The sequence below is a fragment of the Sminthopsis crassicaudata genome, chromosome 4 (assembly GCF_048593235.1).
Source record: "Sminthopsis crassicaudata isolate SCR6 chromosome 4, ASM4859323v1, whole genome shotgun sequence".
NCBI classification, from domain to species: domain Eukaryota; kingdom Metazoa; phylum Chordata; class Mammalia; order Dasyuromorphia; family Dasyuridae; genus Sminthopsis; species Sminthopsis crassicaudata.
In genome coordinates, this window is record NC_133620.1 from 435,867,458 (window position 1) to 435,884,074 (window position 16,617).

Genomic DNA, 16,617 nt, shown 5'->3' on the forward strand with positions numbered 1-16,617 from the left:
TTTTTGTGCCTCTTTTTCTATTTGGCCAATTTTATTTTTTAAGGAGTATTTTTCATCAGTGAATATTTGTACTTCTTTTCCATTTGGCCAATTCTGTTTGGGTTTTTGTTGACTTTTTTAAACCAAGCTATTAACTTTCTTTTCATTTCTTTCCTCAATTTTTCCTTTATTTTTTTTATTTGATTTTAAAAATCTTTTTTGCGCTCTTCTGGGAATTCTTATGGGTTTGTGGCCATTTCACAGGTTTTTTTCTTTGAAGTTTACTTGTAGCTGTTTTTACTTAATTGTCTTTTGAGTTTGTGTCTTGCTTTTGTCTTTTACCAGAGTAACTTTTTTTGGTCAGGCTTTTTGTTGTTGTTGTTGTTGTTATTGTTGTTTATTCATTTTTTTCCTAACCTATTTCATGACTTTTAACTATATATTAAAGTTGGGTTCTGCTCTTAGTGTATAAGGGCTACTGTTTCAAGTTTCAGGTTTTTCAGGCTGCTGATTTTAGAGCTGGTTCTAGGAGTCTATAATTTTTCTGTGCTTCGAAATTTTTATGATGCAAGGAAGGGTGTAGTCACTGTTCTCCTGGACTGTGCTCTAGTCTTTACCCAGAAAGAGAGTTTGCCAGCTGTAATCATTCCTCTAGGCCCTGAAACTAGGCCCTGGATATCCTGCAGCTGCTAATTATAGTATTCCCTTTTGCCTTAAAACGGAGACCCCAGCCTTTGCTCTCTTGTGAGTGACCACAAGCACTCTTCTCTGCCTTGAAATTGTGACCAGGGTCCCTGTTCCCTGCAGTCACTGCTTTTTAGCCTTGAACTTCAACTTGTGAATGCATCTGGGCAATCAGGACTCTGCACCTAGCTCCTGCAAAAGATCCCTTGAAATCTTTTTGACCAGTTGTCTGACCTCCCCTACCAACTGTATGTTGAGAATTTCCAAAGTTGCTGCTACCATTGCAATGGCACTGACATGAAAGTCAGTGACTATCACTCTGCTGACTTCTTAAGTTTTCTTGGGCAATTGTTTCATCCCAACTTTTTGTTGACTCTGCAACTCCAGTATTCTATTGGAGGTGTTATTTTAAAGTTGTTTGATGGGGAATTTGGGAAAGTTCAGATGAGTTCTTGTCTCTACTTTGCCATCTTGGCTCCACTCTTTTACCCCTCTTGCCTCTTATAGACTTAAAGCGGTCTGGCTGTTTGAGAGAATGAATGACTTGTCATACAGCTAGTTTATGTCACAGATAAGAGTTAAGCTCAGGTCTTCCTGACTATAAGACTAGTCTATTATCCATTATATTATGTTGCCTTTTTGTCCCCAAAGACAATATGTCCATCCCTCTGGAAAGGTCAATTCCTATCAATCAACTGATCAACTATTTCATTAAGTGCTTACTATGTACTAGACATTGTGCTAAGTACAAGGGACACAAAATGAAATAATCCCTACCCTCAGGAAGTTTATATTTTATTGAAGATGACTGACTATTTTGGGAATGACTGTGTCCTTGTTTTGAACTATCATTTTGCCTGGAATATGAGGTGAAATATTTAAGGCAAGTTGCAAGGAAAATGGGTTGCCAAATTTGTTAGAGGTACTAATATTGGAAATTTCCTATAGCACTCAAACTAACAAGCAATCGAAGAAATGTTTTTTCCCAATCACACCCTTTTTTTTCTATGAAGAAAAAAAGAAGGGTAATTAAAAACTACTTCTTTGACAAATTATGCCAATTTACACTGGAAGCAGAGGCTGCTTCCTACTGTATGTCTTTGTTGATTGTCCCTATTGCTAACACAACTTCCTAATCCCTCACCTATCTACTTTATCCAAGATGTCCCAAAAGACTTTAGGGAAATTTTAAACATTCTTAAAACCACATGAAGACGTTCGGGATACCCTGTACTATATCAGAGGTGGTCAGGATAACACAGACCTCAATTCTAGGAGTCCTCTCAATATACTTGATGAGATAATAGGATGTCTCTCTATTGGAGGTAGACATAGGCCATGGCCATGCTGACAGTTCATGAGAGAGAAAACTTTTGATAATGGCAAAAGCAGCTCTTTCCTCTAGGCCTAGCTCTTTCTTCTAGGCCACAAAGTAGGGACACTCCCTCCGATGTGATTCAGCAATTTCTACCTCGCTCAAATTTCACCTCTCAGCTTAGTCTTTGGTTACCCATTGAGTGGAACTTGTGTCTCTCCAGCACCTACATATGTAACTTCATGGGACATCGGGTCCTTAAAACAAAAGTCCATGCTTTATAATCCCATCAAGGAGATGAGGCTGTGGGAGACTTATCGGATTGAGCAGGGAGTCTCATGATCATCCCATGGAATATTCACTTTCTTCTTATTTTGTACATATTTCTTACATATTTCCTTATGTGGAGTAGTGAAGTGACCTAGTAGATAGAGTGCTGGGTCTGATTTCTGAGTTCAAATCTGCTTTCAGACACTAACTAGCTGTGTGACCCTGAGCAAGTCATTTAATCCTGTTTACTTCAGTTTCCTCCCCTGTAAAATGACCTGGAGAAAGAAATGGCAAACCTCTCTAGTACTTTTGCCAAGAAAACTCCAAATGAAGTCACAAAGAATCAGACATGACTGAAATAACTAAATGACAGCAATTTATTTGTATGCTGGTTGGTTTCCTCTTGATGAAATGTCAGTTCCTTAAAGATAGTGGCTTTCATTTTTGTTTGCATCCCTGGAGCCTTGCAGTGTTTGACATATGACAAAAGCTTACTAAATACTTTTTTTTTTTTTTTTTTGCTAAGGCAATTGGGTTTAAGCAACTTGTCCAAAGTCACACAGCTAGGAAGTGTTAAGTGTTTGAGACCAGATTTGAACCTAGGCTCTCCTGATTTCAGGGCTGGTGTTCTATCCACTGTGTCACCTAGCTGCCCATTTATGAAATACTTTTTAAATGGGATTGAACTGAACTGAAAATAGCTAGAAGTATCTGGGATCCTGAGTACTATTTATCGTTTTATCAATGGCATGGCTAGTGCCAGGGCTTGGTGACTTCTCCAGTTTGTATATGGTACCACTTTAGGAGGGAGAGCTAATTTGTGGATGACAGAGTCAGGATCCGAAAGAGCTCAATGAGCTAATCTAAGATGAAATCAAACAATCATGAATGGAGAGTATTATTCTTATTTTCCAAAAGTCAACTTCACAGGAACTAGACTGGAGGAGATCACAATTCAGTGGGTGCAAACTCGGCAGCTAAAAAAGTTAAAGTGATATTAGCCGAGGATGAAGGAAGCCAAAGATCCAGGACTAAGAGGAAGGTGTGTTCTGCCCTAATCAAATCGTGTCTAGAATATTATATTCAGTTCTAGGGATCACATTTTATAAAGCATATAGATAAGCTTGCGGGAGTTAAGATGTGGGTTTCTAGAAAGGTGAATTTGAGTCATGTCTTATGAGGGTCAAGTAAAGGTATAGGAATGTTTGGTTTAGGGCAGAGAAGATTTAGGAGGGGGGATGTGATAGCTGTGTTCAAGGATATAAAGGACTCTCATTTTAAAAAAGATAGATAAATCTACTCTCACTTAGTCCCAAAGAACAGAACCAAAAATAGTCTCTTCATTTTATGCTTAAGACTAAGAACCCTTAAAGATTAAGTGACCTGGCACAGTGGTTAGAGCATCAGCCCTGGAGTCAGGAGGACCTGAGTTCAAATCTGGTCTCAGGCACTTAACACTTCCTAGTTGTGTGACCCTGAGCAAGTTTCTTAACCCCAATTGCCTCAGAAAAAAAAAAAAGTGACCTGTCCAAGGTCATGCAAGTATTATAGCTTTCATAAGGGAAATGTAGATAAGGCAGTAGAGAAAGTGCTAGATGGTTCTGTCTCAGACATTTATTAGCTATTTTAGCCCACTTGTCTCAGTTTTCTCTTCTGGAGAACAATAATAGCACTTACATCTCAGAGTTGTTGTGAGGATAAAATGAGATAATATTTGAAAAGGTTTTGCAGTCTTTAAAGAACTATCTAAATGCGAGTGAAGATGATGTTGGTGATAAAAAATTTATCAACCAGTACTAATTGATTGATTGGTTGATAGAGTCTCTATTGGAGATCTTCAAACAAAGTCTACATGTCTACTTGTTGGATATGCTGAAGGCAAGTCCCCTAAGAGGAGGAAGAAGGAAGGATTCACACAAAAAAGTATCTTTCCTCACTTCTTCTTAAAACATTTTAATAGCATTTTATTTTTCCAAATACATGTAAAGACAGTTTTTAGCATTCATTTTTGTAAGACTTTGTGTTCCAAAATTTTCTCCTTCCCTCCCTGCTCCCCAAGATAGCAAGCAATCTGATATAGATTAAATAGGTCCAATTCTTTTAAACACATTTCCATGTTAGTCATATTATCTGACTTTTTAAAAAGAAAAATAGGAGAAGAGACAATTCAGGAAAAGTGATTGAAAAAAATTTGACTTGATACTTTATGTTCCACATCAATAGACCCCACTTTCACAAAGGAATGAGAGGCATTGAAGAGTAGATTGGTACTCTTCCTTCCTAAGCTTTGAGAGCTCATGGTTGTATGAACACTGAGGTTAATGGACTCCAGGGAGTTAAGGATCAGACCATACTTTCTCCTCTCCAAACCAAGAAGATAGAGCCAATTTTCAAAAAGAAATGATGAAAGTGTTTGAGGGAATGAGGGAATTAGGGAGGGATTGTTGGCGGACACTGGAACCACGCTCCTCCTCCTTTTGCACAAAGTTGCTGAGGGGATATGATAAGAAGCTATGTCAGACTGACATAGCTTCCTAACCAAGCCTGTATCATAAAGAATTGGTCACTTTTGCAAGATGTCTGAAAAACTCTTTTTTTTTCTCAGTCAGAAGAATTTTAGAGAGGTCATATGCTATAGTGAGTAAAGGACTGGACAAGAAGGAGAAGGCAAACCTAAATGCTAATCCTAGTTCTATCTCTAACTTAAAGGTGAAGAAACTGAGAATGAGCAAGGCTAGTTGGTTTACACATGACCTTCCAAATGCCCAAAATGGTATTTGACCAGAGGTTTTCTGGACTCCTGATCCAGCAGGCCAACCTACTTTTGTCTCCAATCCACTTCATCTCGCTAAGATTCAGTTTCCTTATTATTAAATGCAATCACAAATCCAGAGAGTAGTATTTTCTCTTTGGTCTGATTTTTAGGGTACTCTCTGGGTTGCCAACAAAAGAGTAGAGGTAGCCCAGGTGGAAATTCTAAGACTTCACTGACGATTCATAATAAGATCACATCATCAGCCTCTAATGCTCCCTTTCCTCTTTGTCACTAAGATGAAGTGAAGTTACCTCTCCTTAGCTCCTGTGGCTGAGAGCCTCTCTCAACTCATAGTTTGACAACTCATCCTAGCACAGATGTGACTCTGGGTTCTCACAAGCCATCATCCCAGCAGGCTGAGAATGCTGCCCCTTCCTATGTGCTGGAAAGGTCTGGAGTCCAGGCCCAACAGGATAGGTTCAAATACTGTCTCCCAGGCTTATTTCCTCAGTAGCATTAGGTAAATTATTTAATTTCACTGGACCTCAATTTTTTATATATAAAATATAGGTTTATATGGTCTCTGAAGCCCCCTTCCAGCTCTCAATTCATGATCTTATAATTGACTCCCTGTGGGTGAATTAGGAGGGGATTTAATTCATAAAGATTATTTCCTCCAGAAGGCTTGGGATTGGAGTGAATTCTTACTCACTCAGAGCTTCCATATATAGTTTTCCTCCAAAACTGCTCTTTTATGTTCATTTTAAATTATTTGGGGAGCCTGGAGGTTTGGGGCCCAGTTACAAAGTCCGTTTTTATTTGCCCAGGGCTCCGGCAGCTTCTTAAGGTTTGGAGCTCTGTCCTAGACAGTGGGGAAAGGAAGATAAAATAATGGAAAGGGGAAGGAACATAAAATGCCCTTATGTACCTTGTGTCATAGAATGTTAGAGCTGGAAAGGGTCTTGGAGATGATCTCAAGGAAATAGGGACCCTGGGAGGCCTGGATCATTTGCCCAAGGTCACAGCACTAGGTGAATGACAGAGTCAGGGCTAGGCTGCAGGCCCTTCAACTTGCATTTCCATGTTGTTTTAATTATATCACACTGTCTCTGTTTCTGATTGGAGAGGCAATGTATTAGCACATGAAATAAGAGAGCATTTACATAGTATCAAGTCAGCAAGCGCAAAATCATGGACCAGAATGCAAATTAAGCACATAGGTTTAGAGGGGATACAGACACCATGAGAAGCAGTCAAGACAAAAAATGTGTGTCACAGGGGGGTTTAGTGAGTAGGTCAAAGTTATCCACGTACTGGGCATGAGAGGCCAGAATTGAATCCACATCCTGAATAACCTTTCCACTGATCCACATCCTCTGAATCTCTATCTACCTCCAGCTTGCTTGCTTCATTCCTCCCTTCCCTTTCTTCCTCCTTCCCTCCCTCCTCTCCTTTCCTTCCTTCCTTCCTTCCTTCCTTCCTTCCTTCCTTCCTTCCTTCCTTCCTTCCTTCCTTCCTTCCTTCCTTCCTTCCTTCCTTCCTTCCTTCCTTCCTTCCTTCCTTCCTTCCTTCCTTCCTTCCTTCCTTCCTTCCTTCCTTCCTTCCTTCCTTCCTTCCTTCCTTCCTTCCTTCCTTCCTTCCTTCCTTCCTCTTCCTTCCTTTCTTCCATCCATCCTTCCATCCTTTTTTTCTTTCTCATTCTTCCTTTTTTCTTTCTGTTTCTCTCTTTCTTTCTTTCTCTCTATTTCTTACCTTTTTTCTTTCTTTCTTTCTTTCTTTCTTTCTTTCTTTCTTTCTTTCTTTCTTTCTTTCTTTCTTTCTTTCTTTCTTTCTTTCTTTCTTTCTTTCTTTCTTTCTTTCTTTCTTTCTTTCTTTCTTTCTTTCTTTCTTTCTTTCTTTCTTTCTTTCTTTCTTCCTTCCTTCCTTCCTTCCTTCCTTCCTTCCTTCCTTCCTCTTCCTTCCTTTCTTCCATCCATCCTTCCATCCTTTTTTTCTTTCTCTTTCTTCCTTTTTTCTTTCTTTCTTTTTTCTTTCTCTTTCTTTCTTTCTCTCTCTTTCTTTCTTTCTTACCTTTTTTTCTTTCTTTCCTTTTTTCTTTCTTTCTTTCTTTCTTCTCTCTCTCCACATATATATATATATATATATATATGTATTTATGGATATGTAGTGAGTATATTATAATAGAATAAGAGGCTTACACATGAAACTACAAATCTCTATGTTAGAGAATTTTTTTTCTTAATTTTATAATTATAACTTTTTTTGACAGTACATATGCATGGGTAATTTTTTTACAACATTATCCCTTGCACTCACTTCTATTCCAAATTTTCCCCTCCTTCCCTCCACCCCCTCCCCTAGATGGCAGGCAGTCCCATACATGTTAAATGTGTTATAGTATATCCTAGATACAATATATGTGTGCAGAACCGAATTTCTTATTGCACAGGAAGAACTGGATTTAGAAGGTAAAGATAACCTGGAACGAAAAACAAAATGCAAACAGTTTACACCCCCAATGTTCCTTCTCTGGGTGTAGCTGATTCTGTCCATCACTGATCAATTGGATCTGAATTAGATCTTCTCTATGTTGAAGGTATCCACTTCCATCAGAATACATCCTCATACAGTATCATTGTTGAAGTGTATAATGATCTCCTAGTTCTTCTCATTTCACTCAGCATCAGTTGATGTCTCTCCAAGCCTCTCTGTATTCCTCCTATTGGTCATTTCTTACAGAGCAATAATATTCCATAACCTTCATATACCATAATTTACCCAACCATTCTTCAATTGATGGACATCCATTCATTTTCCAGTTTCTAGCCACTATGAAAAGGGCTGCCACAAACATTTTGGCGCATACAGGTCCCTTTCCCTTCTTTAGTATTTCCTTGGGATATAAGCCCAGTAGTAGCACTGCTGGGTCAAAGGGTATGCACAGTTTGATAACTTTTGGGGCATAATTCCAGATTGCTCTCCAGAATGGTTGGATTCTTTCACAACTCCACCAACAATGCATCAGTGTCCCAGTTTTCCCACAGCCCCTCCAACATTCATCATTATTTTTTTTCTGTCATCTTAGCCAATCTGACAGGTATGTAATGATATCTCAGAGTTGTCTTAATTTGCATTTCTCTGATCAATAGTGATTTGGAACACTCTTTCATATGAGCGGAAATAGTTTTAATTTCATCATCTGAAAATTGTCTGTTCATATCCTTTGACCATTTATCAATTGGAGAATGGCTTGATTTCTTATAAATTAAAGTCAATTCTCTGTATATTTTGGAGATGAGGCCTTTATCAGAACCTTTAACTGTAAAAATGTTTTCCCAATTTGTTACTTCCCTTCTAATCTTGTTTGCATTAGTTTTGTTTGTGCAGAAACTTTTTAATTTGATGTAATCAAAGTTTTCTATTTTGTGATCAATAATGATCTCTAGTTCTCCTTTGGTCACAAATTCCTTCCTCCTTCACAGGTCTGAGAGGTAAACTATCCTATGTTCCTCTAATTTATTTATGATCTCATTCTTTATGCCTAAATCATGGACCCATTTTGATCTTATCTTGGTATGTGGTGTTAAGTGTGGGTCCATGCCTAGTTTCTGCCATACTAATTTCCAGTTTTCCCAGCAGTTTTTGTTAAATAATGAATTCTTATCCCAAAAGTTGGGATCTTTGGGTTTGTCAAACACTAGATTGCTATAGTTGTTCACTATTTTGTCCTGTAAACTTAACCTATTCCACTGATCAACTAGTCTATTTCTTAGCCAATACCAAATGGTTTTGGTGACTGCTGCTTTATAATATAGTTCTAGATAAGGTACAGCTAGGCCACCTTCATTTGATTTTTTTTTTTATTAATTCCCTTGAAATTCTTGACCTTTTGTCCTTCCATATGAATTTTGTTGTTATTTTTTCTAGGCCATTAAAATAGTTTCTTGGGAGTCTGATTGTTATAGCATTAAAAAAATATATTAGTTTAGGGAGTATTGTCATTTTTATTATATTCACTCGGCCTATCCAAGAGCACTGAATGTCTTTCCAATTATTTAAATCTGACCTTAGTTTTGTGGCAAGTGTTCTGCAATTTTACTCATATAATTCCTGACTTTCCTTTGGTATATTGATTCCCAAATATTTTATATTATCGACAGTTATTTTGAATGGAATTTCTCTTTGTATCTCTTGCTTGTTGGATTTTGTTGGTGATGTATAAACATGCTGAGGATTTATGTGGATTTATTTTGTATCCTGCAACTTTGTTAAAGTTATGAATTATTTCTAATAGCTTTTTAGTAGTATCTCTGGGGGTTTTTTGGTTTTTTAAAAGCTTTTTTATGTTTATTTTTAAAAATTTTCCCCTCTTAAGTGTTTTGTTTTTTCCCATTACATGTTGAAATAATTTTCAACATTCACTTTTATAAGTTTTTAAGCTCCAATTCTTTTTTTACTTCCTTCCTTCCCTTCCCCCTGCCAAATGGCAAGCAATCTGATATAGGTCATACATGTACAATCATATTAAACATATTTTCATATTAGTCATATTATGAAAGAAGAATAAGAACAAAAGGAAAAACCTGTGAAAAAGGAAAACTAAAATTTTAAAAATGAAAACAGTATGCTTCAATCCACATTTAGTCTCTATATTTATTTCTCTGGATGTGGATGTCATTTTCCATCCTGAGTCTTTTGGAAATCTCTTAGATCATTGCATTGCTGAGAAGAGCTAAGTCTAACTTGATCATTACACAATGTAATTAGTGTGTGCAGTGTTCTCCTAATTTGCCATGTTAAATAGCTTTTAGAAAAGGAGATTTACTCAGTTTGTATAATAATGGTTGGTGTAAAATATCCCATCCAGATGTCTGTGACCCATTACCACACAGGTACATGCAGAATCCATGGGAAAATGGACTCAAGCTTAGAAAGTATCTGTGACTGGTTTTTGAAGTCCTTTTCTCTCATTCATGAAGTATTCAGTTAGTTTCTCTTACGTAATGGAGTTAGGTTAACTTGTCTTTGGCTGATGTGAGCATTCATCAAAAACATCAATAGAAAAAAAGTCCAACATTTTCCAGACCCTAAAAACTCTCAAGGTCCTGATCATACAGGATGTAGAAAGTAAAGTAGCAAAATCCAAATCTGAAGCTTTTCCTTCCTTCTTTCTTTCCTTCCTTCCTTCCTTCCTTCCTTCCTTCCTTCCTTCCTTCCTTCCTTCCTTCCTTCCTTCCTTCCTTCCTTCCTTCCTTCCTTCCTTCCTTCCTTCCTTTCTTCTTTCCTTCCTTCCTTCCTTCCTCCCTTCCTTCTTTCCTTCTCCAAGGTGATTCTTCCTCAGGAGTGTTCCAGAAAGCCATACTTATTTTTCTAGAATTATTCCAGTTCTCTAGCTGGTTAATTTATACACTAACAAGCATTAAGTTTCTTTGGCATATTCAAACATTTTTGAGTAATGTCATTACAATTTGAATGACTTCCTCCACATTTTGTCTAAAGTCTAAATGTCTAAAGCATACTTAATGGATTAAACATCTTATTTTCAATGGAATGAGGCTAAGTAAATCAATTATCCTATCTCTACACAAAGGAAAATAAAGCCTCTCACCTCAAGGAGGGTAGATTCTAATGTTGAAATACCATGTAAATAACTGGGTATGTACCCTACGTATATGGAGTAGATGAAAATAATCTCAGAGGAAATTTTCCCCTAGCATCTGGAGGAAAGCAAGGAATCTTGCTTATAGAAGGTGAAATCAGTTCAGTCTTGAAAGATAGTGATTTGTCCAAAGTCACACAGCCATTGCATGCAAAAAACAGGATGCCCAGGTCTTTTCCACTCAAAGGCCTATTCTCTATCCTATGCCATAATACTTCTCTAGGGTTATGTAGGGACAATAGATTCTTAAAACATTTATTTTTTCTTAAAGGTTCAGTATTTAATTGTATGTAGGTTTATTTGAATTTTTCTCCTGCCCTCTGTACTGTAAGTTAAACTCATAGTAAGTCCCTGGTTATCATCCCAAACCAGAGGCTTGGTACAGTGGGAAAAAATAGTAGATTTATATATCTTTTTAAAAGTTATTTAGTTATAACCTAGTTTTAGTTCAAATCCCAGATTCAGTTTCAATCACTTATAACCTGTGTGAGGTTCAATAAGCTCTTTGCAAGTCTTAGTTTCTTCACCTGTAAAATTGGGGGTTTGGACTAAAAGATGCTTAAAGTATCTTCTATTTTTAAGTTTCTCATCCTATGATCAGCAGACAACACACAGCAGTTAGCAGTGCTCTCTCTCTGCTCTCCATCCTTCTACTTAAATTGCTTTTAGTTTTGCTCCTGGACTCTAGGTTCAGATTGGGAAAGTCTAAGAACTTGAATCAATATAGATCTATCAGCCCCAATGAGGGTGCAGCAGTCATGGACTAAGCCCACCCTGAATTCTTTAAACCAGAGCCACAGACACCAAATGAAACAGACTGCTCCAGGCATGAAAGAAAGGTATTGGAGGGTCCAGCATGCTAACCATTTCCCTTCAGTTAATGTTGGGTTCAGTTAATGAGGGACCGTAGTTTCTCATTTTATCTCTACTCAAAAGATCCTTAATGTTTTAGCCCAGTTTCACCAAGGCTTAGGATGAGTTTTATTTTCTTTTTCCCATTGGATAACCTAAGACATAATAGAGCTTATTGACAAAAGGCAAGAGCTTAAAAAGGCAAAGCCACAATTAATAAGCCATTGGAATTCCTATTTGGAAGGGATTTCTCTTCATAAGGAAAAGCTTGTAAGAAATCTAACTTATTTTTCTTTAACTTTCCCTCCGAAGTCCATCACGTTTCCTGCAAAAAAATAAGCAAATTTCTTTCTCATATTGATTTTCATGAAAACGTTTAGCTGAAGAAGCTATTTATGTTTTGATACGTTATTGGATCAGATTTCATGATACATTATTAGACTGATAGTTGTAGTAGTTGTAAAATGATCTTGCTAAGGTCAAAGTTATGAGTTCAATCTCTGCATCTTCCCAGTAGCTTTGATCTGATTCACATAGTCATGTTTTTTCCTCCTGATCCTAGCTGGCTATCTCACAAATGGATCATGTGGAGGCAAGAAAGTGGATGGCTCGTTGCCACATCTCATCCCTGCTGGAAAACAACTCCTAGAAAATACTCTCACTATTTGTTGACTGTCCAGTAGTTTCAGCTTGCAATATAAAGAACATGTTATTAGTCACCAAGAACAATGCCCAAGAGAGATTCTTAGGGTTGTATTCCATTTGTTGACTCTGCCAAGACACTTTGAAACATTAATTCACTCTTATGTGATCCAACCATCCCAGAATAAAATTGAAACAACTTTTTCTCAATGATTTACTTAAGAAAGAGGTGACATGCATTCAACCTGAGTAATTAAATGATGACTTTGTCCCTATACCCCTATCTCCAGTGAACTATCCTTTTTTTTTCCCCTTACAGTGAAAACTCTGAACATTTATCATATCCTGGGTATTTGTGGAGGTGGGATAATCCTGTCAATCTTCGTGGTTCTGCTCATTTTCTATTTCCTGAGGAGGAAAAACCAAAATGGTAAGCTTTGGTTCAATCCACTTGTTGAACACCTGCTTGGGCTAACAGATTCCCTGTGATGAAAAGGAATGATAAAGAAAAGATCGGTGAGCTGGGCTACTTTGACTGGTGGGGCTGGCAACTTGTGATTGTATGGGACATTGTATAGTTTACTTAACTGTGAAAATCAAGTATTTATAAGTAATGATGGGGCAGATTTTAAAAAGTTAAGCTCAAATGAGGCTCAGAATAGCAGATGACTTATTTCTCCTCCTTAGGCAGAGAGAAAAATAGAAGGAAGTTTTAAAAATAATTTAAAACATTTTACGTTTTAAACTGAATTTTATTTTATTTTAACTCTAAATATCCTCTCCAACTTCTCCCTCCTCCAGACATTGACAATATTTAAAAAAAAACTTGTTGCAAATATGTTTAGCCAAATAAAACAAATCCCTGCATATTATATCTAAAAAGAAAACAAAATAAGAAAGAAAGAAAGAAAGAAAGAAAGAAAGAAAGAAAGAAAGAAAGAAAGAAAGAAAGGAAGGAAGGAAGGAAGGAAGGAAGGAAGGAAGAGAAAGAGAGAGAAATAAAGAAAGGAAGAAAGTAAGGGAGGAAAAAAGAAAGAAAGGAAAGAAGGAAGGAAGGAAGAAAAAAGAAAGAAAGAGAGAGAGAGAGAGAAAGAGAAAGGGAGGAAGGGAGGGAACCAGGGAGGGAGGGAGGGAGGGAGGGAAGGAAGGAAGGAAGGAAGAGAAAAGAAAGAAAGAAGAAAAGAAAGAAAGAAGAAAAAAGAAGGGGGAAGGAAATATGTTTCAATCTGCAGAATTAACTGAGATAATATTTCTAAAATACTTAGCAGAGTGTGTAGCACATAGTGGGCATTTCAATACTTATTCCCTTCCTCTTCGCTCCCGTGCATTAACATCAGCTCTTTATCATGAAGTAGGTAGCATGTTTCACCATGAGTAGTCTTGAATTGTGTTTAGTCATTGTATTGATCACGGTTACATTTTGAATGTCATAGATTCTAAAGATAGTTGAGAGTATCAGAGGGATTTTTTTCACACCCTCCAAAAGGTGGGTCAGTTTCAATTCCACCTTGGCATAAAGGTTCTGGCCAACTCTGCCTCTTTCCCCGTCTCCTCACTGTCTCAGACCAGTCAAAATGTCTGGTGGCTGGACTTTTGCAATAAACTACAATTTTGATTAATTCTTTCATTCATTCAAAAGAAATTGTAAAGTAATTTTTATGAGTAATTCACCATGCTAGGTACTAAAGGAAATACAAAAATAAGTAAGATATAATGTCTTGTTCTTGAGTAGTTTAAGATCTGGTGGGTGAGATGAGGGTGGGGAAAATGAGCCACTTACTGATATATAGGATGAAAATAAGTAGATAAGAAAAAAGTAAGCTCTATGAGCTTGTATGAGGTAATGATTGCTTCTTTTTGGGAGATTCAGTTTTGCTACACACTTAAGGCTTGATTTATAAAATACTATGCAAAGTCTGGCCTTCAGAGCTGACCCCAGTCAACATTTCCAATCTTATTTCCCAAATCTTTTTCTTCAAGCACACTACAATCCAATGAAACCATGTTTTCTGCCATGACCCAAACATGCCCTCGGCCTTTCCACCTCTGTGTTTTTACTTAGGGTACTTTATCTCTTTCTGAAATGTTCCCTTTTTGCATCTCTTCCTATCATCATCTTACCTATGTTCTAAACCCAGTTCAAATGCCATTTCCTTCAGGAAGCCTGAGTCTCCTAAAAAGAAAAAAAAAAATTGGAGTGGTTTGTCACTTCCTTTTTCAGATAACTTTACAGATGAAGAAACTGAGGCAAACAAGCTAGTAATACCTGAGGCTGAATTTGAACTCAGATCCTCTTGATTCCAGACTCAGCATTCTATCTACTATGCCCTAACTGCTTTGGATGTCTTGTAGGCATTTTCAATTCAACATGTCCGATGAATTCATTAACTTCTTCCTTCAGCTTATACATCTTCTAGGTTTCTCTATTTCTATTCAGATATCATGGTGCTCTTAGTCACCCTATCACCTGCTGTATACAATCTCTTTTCAAATCTTGTGGGTTCTACCTTTACACCATACCTTGCCTCTCTCCTTTTCTAACTAGGCTCATCCAGATCCCCATTACCTATTACTTGGATTATCACAATAGGTTCTTAATTATTCTCACTAGCTGGAGTATCTTCTCTCTCTAATCCTTCTTCCCCACCACCCAAAGTAATCTCATGAAGCTCAAGTAACAGCAACAACATTTTGTCATTTTGATCCTTACAACAAACCTGGAAGGTAAATGCTATTTTTATTCCCATTTTATAGATTAGAAAACTGAGGTATACCGAGACGAAATGTCTTGGCCAGGGTTACATAGCTAGTAAATGTCTGAAGACAGATTTGCACACTTTAAATTGCAAGGTGCATTAAATATGTTACCTCATTTGATTCTCACAACAACCCTACAAGTTGGATGCTCTGATTATTTCCATTTTACAACTGAGGAAATTAAGGCTAAGAAAAGTTAAATGATTTTCCCAGCTAGTAAATCAAATTCAGGTTTTGTGGACTCTATGCACTGTGCTGTCTACCTAGACATCTGTCAAAAACAGGGCTTGACTTACAAAATACAAACACTGTCTTATCACTTAAAGCCCTTCATAGTTTAGATTTACTTATTTCGTGATACTCCCCTTCCAGCCAAATGATTTCTTACTAGCTATTCCCCAGATTTAGTATCCCATCTGCCCTTTCTATGTCTGGAAGGCATCCCTCCCTTCCTCACATCTCTATTTTCAAACCTCAGCTCTTAATGACATCTCTGATGAGAAACTTGCCCTGGACCCCCAATTGTCATTGCTTTGTCTGTCATTGCTCAAATTATCTTGCATTTATTTATCTGGGTACGTTTGGATGCCTCCAGAAGAAGGCAAACACCTTGACGGCCCTTTTTTTTTCTTTTGAGCCATGGAGACTAATATATGATGAAGATGACAAATTAATTGTTGTGTCCTTCATTCTTGAAGAAGACCAAAATGACATAAGTATGTTAGAATCCACAGTGTAGACTCTAGTGTTAGACACAGCGTGTCCAGCTATGGCTGATCAGACTAATATAAACTTGAAATGCTCTAGAGAGATTGGATACAAAGAGTCCATATGAACGTCTGGATTGGATTCTCCAACTTTGAGTGTCTCATGATTCTTTTGAACTACTTCAATTCAGCTTTGCTCATAGAGCACAGCATCTTCTCTGATGAGAGCACGCCATGTTGGATGGTCCTGCACCAATGTCTCCTGAGTGAGATGCTTTTGCTAAAAGCTGGGGGTGTGAATACAAAAAGTGAAAGAGCCACTAGACTTAAGGAAATTCCATTCTAAGAGGAGTAGACTACATATATATACATATATTTACAATGCATGCATACACTACATACATACATACATCCACACATATATGTAAAGGAACAGGAATTTTAATTCTGAATCACATGGATGGTGAGTTGATTTATAGGACAGTCAATTGACACACATTTACTAGAATTGATGATAATATTGAGCTAATTTCTTTGGCCAGAGCTAGAAGTAAAAAAGAAACGGAAGGATTGTTGTTGACCAATTCTTCATGTGTCCATTGGGGGTTTTCTTGGTAAAGATACCAGAGTAGGCTGTCATTTCTTCTTCCTGCTTCTTTTACATATGAGGAAACTGAGCAAATAGACTTACACCATTTACCCAGGATAAGACAACTACTAAGTATCTAAGGATGGATTTGATTCCAGGCCCTCTCTATCCTGTACTGTCTAGCTGCTCATGGGAGCAGGGAAGGGTTCAGCAGGACAAATGGCAAGAGGACGGCCAGAATGGGATGTGTGAATCATGGTCTGGTCTGGACCTGGCTAGATATCATGAGCTATGGAAGCTTGTACTCAGTCACTAATCAAAATAGCTCATCCCTAAATGTATACAAATGACTACGATAAAACTGAAATACAAGAACATAAAATATGCTAGTTTGTTCTGAGCTCAGAT

General features: G+C 37.4%; 1 protein-coding gene across 3 annotated transcripts in view; it reads left to right on the plus strand.

The window, feature by feature from the left end:
• CD2 (CD2 molecule) overlaps positions 1-16,617 on the plus strand; it is a 40,437-nt gene that overhangs the window by 8,971 nt on the left and 14,849 nt on the right. For all 3 annotated transcript variants that reach the window (XM_074263183.1, XM_074263185.1, XM_074263186.1), the window contains exon 4: positions 12,476-12,586. In XM_074263183.1, coding sequence (XP_074119284.1) covers positions 12,476-12,586 — 111 coding nt within the window. The remainder of the gene's footprint in view (positions 1-12,475; positions 12,587-16,617) is intronic.